Source organism: Hyla sarda, chromosome 3 (genome assembly GCF_029499605.1).
Source record: "Hyla sarda isolate aHylSar1 chromosome 3, aHylSar1.hap1, whole genome shotgun sequence".
Taxonomy (NCBI): domain Eukaryota; kingdom Metazoa; phylum Chordata; class Amphibia; order Anura; family Hylidae; genus Hyla; species Hyla sarda.
The window spans coordinates 322,098,469-322,111,026 of NC_079191.1; the positions used below are offsets into that span (position 1 = coordinate 322,098,469).

Below are 12,558 nucleotides of genomic sequence, written 5' to 3' on the forward strand. Positions count from 1 at the left end.
AATGGAGGCTGTTATAAAAGCGCTCATGAAGGCCAACTTGCAACAGCGGGATACCAACAGCCTCCAGCAGGAAACTAACAAGCACCAGCATGAGTCCACCAAGCAACAGCAGGAGTCCATCAAGCAACAGCAGGAGTCCAACAAGCACCAGCAGGAAACCAACCAGCTGTTACTACAGCAGGTAATGGCGCAACAAGCGGCATTGACAACCCGGAACGCCCCTGATGCCTGGAAAGCTGTACGGTTGGTGATCCCCAAGATGATCCCCTCGGATGACGTCGAGACCTATCTGGCGGTCTTCAAGAAAGTGGCCACGAGGGAGGATACCCCGAGCCGAGGTCATCGCTCCTGACATCTGGACCCCAGCAGGCATACTTCGACTTGCCTGACGACCAGGCTGTTGACTACGAGGTTGTCAAGGGTGAGATTTTGGCAAGACTGGGGTGAATGTGTTGGTCCGGGCCCAGCGGGTTCATCAGTGGGAATACAAGCCGGCTGAGCCTGCCAGGCCACAGTATTATGACCTGTTGCACCGCCTGCAAAAATGGCTGCAGCCAGAGGTGCTAAGTCCCCTCGCTATGCTGGACAGTCTCCTGGCCGATATATTCTGGAGGGCTTTGCCTCATTCCCTCCATTTGGCCAGGTAACCCCTGGCAATGCACTTGGGATGGTTGACATGGTGGAGAGGTTGGAGGCGACCATGAAATTGTGGGAGGGGGTGGTGAAACCCAAGAGGTCCCCACCCTTGCCCAAGCAGCTAGAAAGCCCTAAAAATCCCTGGGAGGTGTTTCCCAAAGGCCCCGCCCTGTTGCTGTGTTGGGAGGGTGGTGTCAACAACCGGGATATGTTAGGGCCAACTGTCCCCAGCAGGAAGAGCCCATGGACATGAACTATGCTCTCCGCCCGTCCATGTACGCCCATAGACTGTGTGCTACCGGTGTTCCCAGGGCAGCGGACTCTGGTCATCTCTGCCAGGTGAGGGTGGGAGATAATGTCGTGGTGGCCCTGATAGATTCTGGTAACATGATGACACTGGTGAGATCCGACCTGGTACCGCCCACCGAGTATACAGGCCAAAAAACGCATTCACGGGGACTTGAAAGACTATCCTACTGCCCTGGTAACTTTGTCAATGACGACCGGCCGGTGGACTCATGAGATGGCTGTTGCCACGAAGTTGCCACTTGAGTTGATAATTGGGAGAGACTTTCCAGGGTTTGTGTCTTTGTGGCCTCAGACAGGAGTCCCCCAAATCAGTGAGGCAGGTGTGTCCCCAATAGAGTGTCCCCAGAACCCTGGGAACCTGAGTCAGAAGGGACAGCAGCTGGGGTGGCCACCACTACGGTGGAAGAGGAGGTGTTGTCCACTGAGTGTAATGGTAGGAGATGTGGAGGAACTGCCGTCAGGACCAGAGTTGGTAGACCTCAAGGTCTCAGGAAACATTTTTGGTACAGCACCAGGACCAGACTCTCTCTCGGGCCTGGGAAAATGTATTGTAGAAGGTGCACCACAACAACCGGGAGCCGAGACTGTATACCCCCATTTTGTGGTCCACCAAGGGATGCTGTACTGGGTAAACCAGGTACGGGGTGAGAGTGTGGAACAATTGGTGGTGCCTAAAGCATATCGGAGGCTTGTGTTAGAATTAGCCCACCAACATGTTCTGGGGGGGCACCTGGACCAGCAGAAGACGGCCAGCGAAGACGGCCAGCGAAGTGATCAAAAAGGTAGAGAAGGTGACGTACAGGGTACACCAGCCCGGGCGGAGGAAGCCAGAGCAAGTGTACCATGTAAACTTGTTGAAACCTTGGAAAGATAGGGAGACTAGTGTGGATGACAGCCCCCGGCCAGGTTTGATAGGGGTGGAGTTTCCCGTCCCTCAGTCTGGTGCGAGGGAAGCAGTTGCCACAGTGAAAATTGCTTACAGCCTTTCCTCTGCACAGACTCAGGAGGCCAGGGAGTTTGTCAGTAGGAACACTGATGTGTTCTCAGACCTTCCTGGACGTACTTCTGTCATCCGCCATGACATTGTCACTGAACCCCAGGTAAAAATACGGTTGAAACCATACCGAGTATCTGAGTCGCGGCGACAAGCCATCTCGGAAGAAGTATAACAGATGTTAAAATTGGATGTTATCGAGGAGTCGAAGAGTGAGTGGGCCAGTCTTAATACCCAAGCCAGACGGTACGTTGCGATTAATGAGGTTTGATGCATATGCCATGCCCCGAGTTGATGAGCTTATTGAGAAGCTAGGACAGGCTCTGTATTTTTTTGTTTTGGACCTCACAAAAGGGTACTGGCAGGTACCCTTGGTGGAGGCTGCCAAAGAAAAAACAGCCTTTATCACACCAGAAGGTTTATTCCAGTACAAGGTGTTACCCTTTGGTCTACATGGTGCTCCCACTACGTTTCAAAAGCGAATGGATATTGTGCTCCGGCCACATTGTCGGTATGCCTTAGCCTATCTGGAGTACAGACTGGGAATGTCACCTTCCAAAAGTGCAGACAGCGGAAGACTCCCTTAGGAAGGCCGGGTTAAAGGGGTACTCCGCCCCTAGACATCTTATCCCCTATCCAAAGGATAGGGGATAAGATGTCAGATCGCCGCGGTCCCGCTGTTGGGATCCCCGCTGCGGCACCGCGCTATCATTACAGCACAGAGCGAGTTCGCTCTGCATGCAATGACGGGCAATACAGGGGCCGGAGCATCGTTACGTCACGGCTCCGCCCCTCGTGACATCACGGCCCGCCCCTTTCAATACAAGTCTATGGGAGGGGGCATGGCGGTCGTCACGCCCCTGATATAGACTTTCATTAAGGGGACGGACAGTGATGTCACTAGGGGCGGAGCCATGACATCACGCTGCTCCGTCCCCTGTATCGCCCATCATTACGCACAGAGCGAACTCGCTCTGTGCTGTTATGATAGCGCGGTGCCGCAGCGGGGATCCCGGGGGTCCCCAGCAGCGGGACCACGGCGATCTGACATCTTATCCCCTATCCTTTGGATAGGGGATAAGATGTCCAGGGGCGGAGTACCCCTTTAACTGCTAACCCCAAAAAATGTGCCATAGAGTTAGAAGAGACCAAATACCTGGGATATGTCATTGGGCGTGGAGTTGTCAAACCCCAGGTAAACAAAATAGAGGCCATCCGGAATTGGCAACGACCTGTCACTACCCGACAGGTGAAGTCGTTTCTGGGAATGGTGGGTTACTATATGAGATTTATCCATTTTGCTACGGTGGCTGCGCCCTTAACCACTTAAGGACCTAGGGCGTATGGATACGCCTTGACGTCCTGGTACTTAAGGACCCAGGGCGTATCTATACGCCCGTGGGAATTTCGGTCCCCGCCGTGTGCCGGGCAGGGACAGGACCGGGGTGACCCCCCCCCCCCCCGTCGGTGATCGGCGCAAATCGCAAGTGAATTCACACTTGAGATTTGCGCCGATTCCGGGTCATAAGGGTCTATGGTGACCCGGAATATAAGGGGGATCGGGGTTGTCTAAAACACTCACGATCCCCCTGTAGGCATAGGAGTGAGGTGGCAGGGGTGCCACCCCTCCTATCCCTGCTATTGGTCTGCTATTGATCGTCAGAGGCGACGACCAATAGCAGACCGGGGGCGGGGGGGTTAACTTTCGTTTTCCCCATCCTGCCCACCCACAATAGGCGGGACAGAAGGGGACTGGGCGCCGACGTCCACTTACCGATCCGGAGGCTGCGGCGACGGTGATCGGCGGGCGGCGTGACGTCCGTCAGAAGAGGAAGCCGGTAAGTTGATCTGGAGGGCTACAGTCTGAGACTGTGGTCTCTAAACTGTAGCCCTCCAGATGTTGCAAAACTACAACTCCCAGCATGCCCAGACAGCTGTTTGGGCATGCTGGAATATGTAGTTTTGCAACAGCTGGAGGGCTGCAGTTTGAGACCACTATACAGTGGTCTCTAAACTATATCCCTCCAGATCTTGCAAAACTACATCTTATAGCATGCCCACATATCTGTTTGTTGTCTGGGCATGCTAAGAGTTGTAGTTTTGCAACATCTGGAGGTCCACAGTTTGGAGATCACTGTGCACTGGTCTAAAAACTGTAGCCCTCCAGATGTTGCAAAACTGCAAATCCCAGCATGCCCAGACAGCAAACAGCTGTCTCGGCATGCTGGGAGTTGTAGTTGGGTACCTCCAGCTGTTGCATAACTACATCTCCCAGCATGCCCTTCAGTGATTAGTACATGCTGGGAGTTGTAGTTTTGCAACAGCTGGAGGCACACTGGTTGGAAAATACTGAGTTAGGTAACAGAACCTAACTGAAGGTTTTCCAACCAGTGTGCCTCCAGCTGTTGCAAAAGTACAACTCCCAGCATGCATGGTCTGTCAGTACATGCTGGGAGTTGTAGTTTTGAAACAGCTGGAGGTTGTACAGGGTACATTCACATGTTTACAGGTTTCCTGGTTCAAGTTTGGGCTGCAGCAAATTTTTCGCCGCAGCGCAAACTCCTAGCGGGAAACTCACCGTAACCCGACAGTGCGAAAGTACCCTAAAAACACTACACTACACTAACACATAATAAAGGGTAAAACACTACATATACACCCCCTTACACTGCCCCCCCCCCCAATAAAAATTAAAAACATCTTGTACGGCAGTGTTTCCAAAATGGAGCCTCCAGCTGTTGCAAAACAACAACTCCCAGCATTTCTGGACAGCCACTTACTGTCCAGGCATGCTGGGAGTTTAGCAACAGCTGGAGGCACCCTGTTTGGGAATCACTGGTGTAGAATACCCCTATGTCCACCCCTATGCAATCCCTAATTTAATCCTCAAATGCGCATGGCGCTCTCTCACTTCAGAGCCCTGTCGTATTTCAAGGAAACAGTTTAGGGCCACATATGGGGTATTTCCGTACTCAAGAGAAATTGCACTACAAATTTTGGGGGTCTTTTTTTCCTTTTACCGCTTGTGAAAAGGAAAAGTTGGGGCTACACCAGCCTGTTAGTGTAAAAAAATAAAACATTTTACACTAACATGCTGGTGTTGCCCCATACTTTTTATTTTCACAAGCGGTAAAAGGAAAAAAAGACCCCCAAAATTTGTAACGCAATTTCTCCTGAGTACGGAAATACCCCATATGTGGGCGTAAAATGCTCTGCGGACGCACAACAAGGCTCAGGAATGAGAGCGCACCATGTACATTTGAGGCCTAAATTGGTGATTTGCACAGGGGTGGCTGATTTTACAGCGGTTCTGACAAACGCAAAAAAAAAAAATACCCACATGTGACCCCATTTTGGAAACTTCACCCCTCATGGAATGTGACAAGGGGTATAATGATCCTTAACACCCCACAGGTGTTTGACGAATTTTCATTAAAGTTGGATGGGAAAATGAAAAAAAAAAATGTTTTTTCACTAAAATGCTGGTGTTACCCTAAATTTTTCATTTTCACAAGGGAAAATAGGAAAAAAGTCCCCCGAAATTTGTAACCCCATCTCTTCTGAGTAAGAACATACCCCATATGTGAATTTAAAGTGCTCTGCGGGTGAACTACAATGCTCAGAAGAGAAGGAGCGCCATTGGGATTTTGAAGAGAAAATTTGTCCGGAATTGAAGGCCACATGTGTTTACAAAGCCCCCATAGTGCCAGAACAATGGACCCCCGATGCATGTGACCCCATTTTGGAAACTACACCCCTCATGTAATGTAATAAGGGGTACAGTGAGAATTTACGCCCCACAGGTGTCTGACAGATTTTTGGAACAGTGGTCAGTAAAAATGAAAAATACAATTTTTCATTTGCACAGCCCACTGTTCCAAAGATCTGTCAAACGCCAGTGGGGTGTAAATACTCATTGCACCCCTTATTAAATTCTGTGAGGGGTGTAGTTTCCAAAATGGGGTCACATGTGGGGGGGTCCACTGTTCTGGCACCACGGGGGGCATTGTAAACGCACATGGCCCCTGACTACCATTTCAAACAAATTCTCTTTCCAAAAGCTCAATGGCACTCCTTCTCAGCATTGTAGTTCGCCAGCAGAGCATTTTACGTCCTAACATGGAGTATTTCCATACTCAGAAGAAATGGGGTTACAAATTTTGGGGGTCATTTTCTCCTATTACCCTTTGTAAAAATGTAAAATTTGGGGGGGGAAACTGCATTTTAGTTTAAAAAAAATGTTTTTCATTTACACATGCAACTTTAACGAAAAGTCGTCAAACACCTGTGGGGTGTTAAGGCTCAGCGGACCCCTTGTTACATTCCTTGAGGGGTGTAGTTTCCAAAATAGTATGCCATGTGGGTATTTTTTGCTGTCCTGGCACCACAGAGGCTTCCTAAATGCGACATGCCCCAAAAAATCATTTCAGCAAAAGTTGCTTTCAAAAAACCCAAATGTGACTCCTTCTCTTCTGAGCATTGTAGTTCGCCCGCAAAGCATTTTACGTCCTAACATGGGGTATTTCCATACTCAGAAGAGATGGGGTTACAAATTGGGGGGGGCATTTTCTCCTTTGTAAAAAAAAATTTGGAAATTTGGGGGAAAAACTGCACTTTAGTGTGAATTTTTTTTTTTCCATTTACACATCCGATTTTAATGAAAAGTTGTCAAACACCTGTGGGGTTTTAAGGCTAACTGGACCCCTTGTTACGTGCCTTGAGGGGTGTAGTTTCCAAAATGGTATGCCATGTGGGGTTTTCTGCTGTTCTGGCACCATAGGGGCTTACTAAATGTGACATGCCCCGCAAAAACCATTTCAGAAAAATTCACTCTCCAAAATCCCATTGTCTCTCCTTCCCTTCTGAGCCCTCTACTGCACCCGCCGAACCCTTGACATACACATATGAGGTATTTCCTTACTCGAGAGAAATTGGGTTACAAATTTTGGGGGATTTTTCTCCCATTACCCCTTGTAAAAATTCAAAAACTGGGTCTACAAGAACATGCGATTGTAAAAAATGAAGATTTTGAATTTTCTCCTTCACTTTGCTGCTATTCCTGTGAAACACCTAAAGGGTTAACACACTTTCTGAATGTGATTTTGAATACTTTGAGGGGTGCAGTTTTTATAATTGGGTCATTTGTGGGGTATTTCTAATATGAAGACCCTTCAAATCCACTTCAAAACTGAACTGGTCCCTGAAAGATTCCGATTTTGAAAAGATTGTGAAAAATTGGAAAATTGCTGCTGAACTTTGAAGCCCTCTGATGTCTTCCAAAAGTAAAAACATGTAAACTTTATGATGCAGTCATAAAGTAGACATATTGTATATGTGAATCAATGTATAATTTATTTGGAATATCCATTTTCCTTATAAGCAGAGAGCTTCAAATAAAAAAAAATGCAAATTTTCAATTTTTTCATCAAATTTTGGAATTTTTCACCAAGAAATGATACAAGTATTGACAAAATTTTACCACTAACATAAAGTAGAATATGTCACGAAAAAACATTCTCGGAATCAGAATGAAAGGTAAAAGCATCCCAGAGTTATTAATGCTTGAAGTGACAGTGGTCAGATGTTCAAAAAAATGGCCGGGTCCTTAAGGAATATTTGGGCTGGGTCCTTAAGGGGTTAACAGACCTCCTGAAGGGACGAAAGTCCGTAATGGTGCGTTGGAACGAACAGGCAAAGCAGGCCTTTTCCGCTTTGAAGTCGGCCCTATGTGGGTCTCCGGTGTTGGTGACACCCAACTTCGAAAAGGGAATTTGCTGTTTGCCAAGTGTGAATAAAACACAACTTTGATTTGAAAAGTCCTGTTTACGTGCCTCTATACTGCAACCGCACCTGTCTGCAAGAGCGAGTCATCACAACACCAATAAATGATAATTTATCTGTATGTCTGTTATGTTCAGTATTTATATGTTCTATTAGTCTGGGTGAGCTTTTGCCAGGGCTTATGGATCGAACGTGCTCTCTAAAACGTATGTTGACTGGTCTAATTGTACTTCCAATATAATAGTGTTTACATTCACAAGTTATAGCGTACACTATATTCTTAGTTCTGCAACACATAAACTCATTTAGGTACCTGTTCACACCACCTACTGAAACCGTTCTGCCTGTTTGGTAATACTACGGTTTTAAGTCCTGTCAGAAAACCGGATACGGGTCAAAAATGAGCCGACCGGAGTCAAGCGGTGACTCCGGTCGGCTCACTGAAGTTAATGGATTTCAGCGCTGGTCCGGCTGGGGTACGGGAGCACACTGTTTTCCCCTCCCGAGCCAGATAAGGCAGCCGTAGCCTGAAAACATGGTGTGCATGCACCCTAACACACATCTGTTATCTATAGACAGACAACAAACTGTATAAACAGCAACAGGGAATTTGGCATACAGTTTTGCGCAAAAATTGCGTATCCTGGCAGAAATTGTAAATTATGGCATCAATTTAGAAAATATGACTGTGCAAAAAAATTGTAGTGATCATATGAAGTCATTTATTATCACATAGTTGTTAAAATCATGATGATATAAGAAGTATGGTACCCAAATAGTCCTGTTTAAAAGTTTTCATGCCCCTAAATGTTTGGCCTTGTTACAGACACACACGTTAAAATGGTAAATATAAAGGGGTTATCCTGCAGATGACAAAGAAAAATTCAGGGAACAGTGTTCTCTTGTCTCACCTGCTCTCCCAAGTATTAATTATTCCAACATTCTATTCCTGGACCCCTTGAGACCCACTCTCCTGCCATTTCAAATCGTCACATTGTTAGGTTTTCCAATGTAGAGCATGCTTCCCAAAAACTACATGTCCAATGTCCCCTTGCACATCCTCTTTGTGTTATGCAGCCGCCCAGCCTTCCAGGTGTCCTTCCCTTATTGGCTCCAACTGTGACATTCAGCTTGCACAGCAAATCAAAGCTGAGCAAGCGTCCTCACATACTATCATCATTTCATAGGGGCTGGCCTGACATGAGCTGGCCAAGGCCATTGAGATGACTATAGTTTGTGACACATTGTCACAAAATGGCCGCCACATAGTCTTCTATGGGGGTAAATTTGGGGCCAAAATAATAATCTACTCACAGCCAAGCGGATCAGGCCGAAAGCAGTATCAAGACCTAGGAAAAGGTAATACATGCACATTACAAAAGTATGCATACTTTGAATTAAGCTTTTAAAGGGGTACTCCAATGGAAAACTATTTTTTTTAAAGCAACCAATGCCATAAATTTGAAACAGATTTGTAAATTACTTCTATTTAAAAATCTTAATCCTTCCAGTACTTATCAGCTGCTGTATGCTCCAGAGGAAGCTGTGCTTCTTTCTGAAGTTCTTTTCAGTCTGACCACAGAGCTCTCTGCTGACACCTCTGTCCATGGCAGGAACTGTCCAGAGTACAAGCAAATCCGCATAGCAAACCTCTCCTGGTCTGGACAGTTCATGATACAGACAGAGGTGTCAGCAGAGAGCACTGTGGCTAGACTGAAAAGAACTCCAGAAAAGAAAAAACTCTGTATTATACAGCAGCAGATAAGTACTGTATGGATTAAGATTTTTAAATAGAAGTACTTTACAAATCTGTTTAACTTTCTGGCACCAGTTGATTAAAAAAAAAAAAATTCCACTGGAGTAGCCCTTTCAAAGGTAAAATTGTAATGTGGCACAGTACCCCTTTAAAAGGTTAATTTCCCCCACTGAATATGTCAATGAATGTGTTAGCTCTCATGTGGATGCACTGAGCAGGCTAGATACGGACCTTGGGGAGCAGAAAAGAACTCTTAAAAAACCTGTATAAAAAGGTAATGGAACTTTATAAAGATAATGTAAAATGACATCCAAAGCCGTGAAAATGCCAGCCAGTACTGTTAAGTCACTTAATAAAAAGTGGAAAATTTGTAGATCTCTTGATACCATGCCAAGGCCAGACAGACCAAGAAAGATTTCAGCCACGACTGACAGAAAAATTGTTTGGGATACAAAGAAAAAACCCACAGGTAACCTCAAGATAAATACAGGCTGCTTTGGAGAAAGATACTGTGGTTATTTCAAGGAGCATAATGCTATGATACTTGAACAAAAATTATCTGTATGGTCAAGTTGCCATAAAGAAGCCTTTACTGTGCCATTACCCAAAAAAATCCAGGTACAATCTGCCTGACAACACTTTGACACCTCACAGTTTTGTGTACACTGTAATAGGAGTGGTGAGACCCCAATACAGCTTTATGGTCACTTTTGAACAGGGGTCCATTTATTTTGATGTTTTATGTTTTGTTTTAGGATTGTGCTATTCTGTTATAACCCACATGAATCCCATAAGAAAAAAAAAATGTGTTTTACCTATTCACTTGTGTTTTCTTTACAAATGGTACATATATTACCAATTATCCAAGGGTATGCAAACGTTTGAGCACAACAGCACTATGCATGATATATACAGCAAACAAAGCACAATATGATACATACAATTGAATTCCTTCAGCACTGTGTTAGAAAGCTGCTATTAAGGCTTGGTTCACACACAGTGTATAAACTGCTATTTAGAACCAGCCTAAAAATCTAAGCCAAAATCCTCAATGAAATCCATGTGTTACATGTGGATTTCATTGTTTATTTCGGTGTGGAATTTAGCCAAGGCTCTCACTCATTATATTGCAATGAATGAAATCCACTGTGAAAATATGCGCCATTTCTACAAAAGAAAGGGCACACTGCAGATGAGAAAATCCACTCTGGATTTTTTACACTGTGAGTCAATAGTGTCAATGTATCATAATGCTACAGCAAATCCACAATGTGTGAATCCAGGCTTACACAGTCTCATAATACATTCCTTGAAGTGGCAGCAAGAATGGAGATTCTTAATGAAAAATGTGGCATGGACACCAATCTAAATGGATTCTGAAATAACTGCTTTCTCATATCAACCAGACAGTTCCAAGTGATAAAACACTTCAATCTTTGTGAAGTGTACAAGCAACTGAAAATAGTTATAGGTAACAAAAAGGAGTACTAGCTTTTTAAACTTTCTAACTGTCTAGGTTTTTAAAGGGAGACCCAACCTATTTTATCAACATCTATTGTTCACTGTTATAAGCCATATCTGGTTGGTCAAATGTTAAATGTAATGTTTATAAATAGATAACTGACATAATGTAAATAAAAACTATAATACTACTTTATCTCATTTATCTCCAGTCCTGAGAATCTCCCAAAACATTTACATGCAATGAGATTTTTATAAATTATACTTATTTTAGCTCCTTTAGGGTCTATTCACACGTACAGTATTCTGCGCAGATTTGATGTGCAGATTGGCTGCACAGGATTTAGTTTACATTAGAATCTGCAGCATAAAATCCTGCGCATCAAATCTGCGCAGAATACTGTACGTGTGAATAGACCCTAAAGGAATAGTCGGGTACGGACTATTCTTATTCTATCCTGTCCGGGCTGCAAAAAAAGTGAAAATAAACTTTCACTTACCTTCCTACGTTCCCCCGGAGCTCCGCTACAGCTGATCGGTCGGCCGGACTGTCTTCTTCCTACTTCCCTTAGCCCGGAATGTCACACGGCGCTTCAGTTTATCACCGGCCGCAGCGATGTCCCACCTCAGCCGGAGATAGGCTGAAGTGCCGTGTGATGTTCCAGGCTAAGAGAAATAGGAAGAAGACAGCCCGACCGACCGATCAGCTGTAGCGGAGCTTCGGGAGAACGTAGGAAGGTAAGTGAAAGTTTATTTTCACTTCTTTTGCAGCCCGGGCAGGATTGAATAAGAATAGTGCGTACTATCATTGCATCATTTCAGAAGAACATAGAATACATAGAATATCTTACCTGAGCTGCCTGTGACTCCTGAAAGTCTGTAAAACAAAGGAACAAAAGTAGACTGTACTGTAATCCAGAGGTCATACTGACAAGTCCTTACTGCAAGATGCAATGAGACTGAAGGGTAATGAAAACCACAGAGCTTCTTCCCTGTCTTCTCTCCTCTGTGAATTCTTTTCTAGCAGATGTCTCCAACTCACACCCAAACATCTGAAAGAGGCAGCATGACCACTGATGTTGCAAGATCAAAACTGAATGTCAATGAAGCTGAAAGAGTAGCAAGCCAGGCAGAGCGTGCAAGTGTCTGTCTGCTACCGTACACAGCTTTCTCCAACTGTTGACACCTAAGTTGCTGCTTGTACCTTACTGAGTCTTTCTCTATCCCTCCCACATTTTTCTCAGCAAAACTGAAAGGTGGGGAAAGGACGCCTTATGGAAAAAATGCCCAGGACCTTGCAAGCGAGTTACTACATCTCATTCAGCCCGACAAAATTTGGAATTCTTTAAGATAATAAAAAGGAAGTGTTAATTCATGGGATCAGGCTCTCTGCTGGGCACAGTCTGTCATCTGAATGTAAAAAGCACAAAGAATGGCTGCAATGTGAATTATTTGATATTGCTGTGATTTCCAAAGAAAAGAAAAAGTAGGGTGACGCACAACATGGAAATGGTCTTAAATCATGACAGTTTTCCCATGTATATTGTATAATCTATACTGTTTATCAACACTAAAATTCTCAAATTCATTGGGGACATTAAAAAAGGTTCGATCAAACTTT

The 12,558-nt window shown here is 45.0% G+C and overlaps 1 protein-coding gene across 1 annotated transcript in view; it reads right to left on the reverse strand.

Annotated features, from left to right (window-relative positions):
- The window catches only part of FBLN7 (fibulin 7), a 117,178-nt gene extending 104,919 nt beyond the window's left edge, over positions 1-12,259 (reverse strand). The window contains exon 1 of the mRNA XM_056563353.1: positions 11,789-12,259. Within this exon, the coding sequence (XP_056419328.1) occupies positions 11,789-11,863 (75 nt within the window). The 5' untranslated portion in view covers positions 11,864-12,259. The remainder of the gene's footprint in view (positions 1-11,788) is intronic.
- Positions 12,260-12,558: the final 299 nt, after the last annotated feature.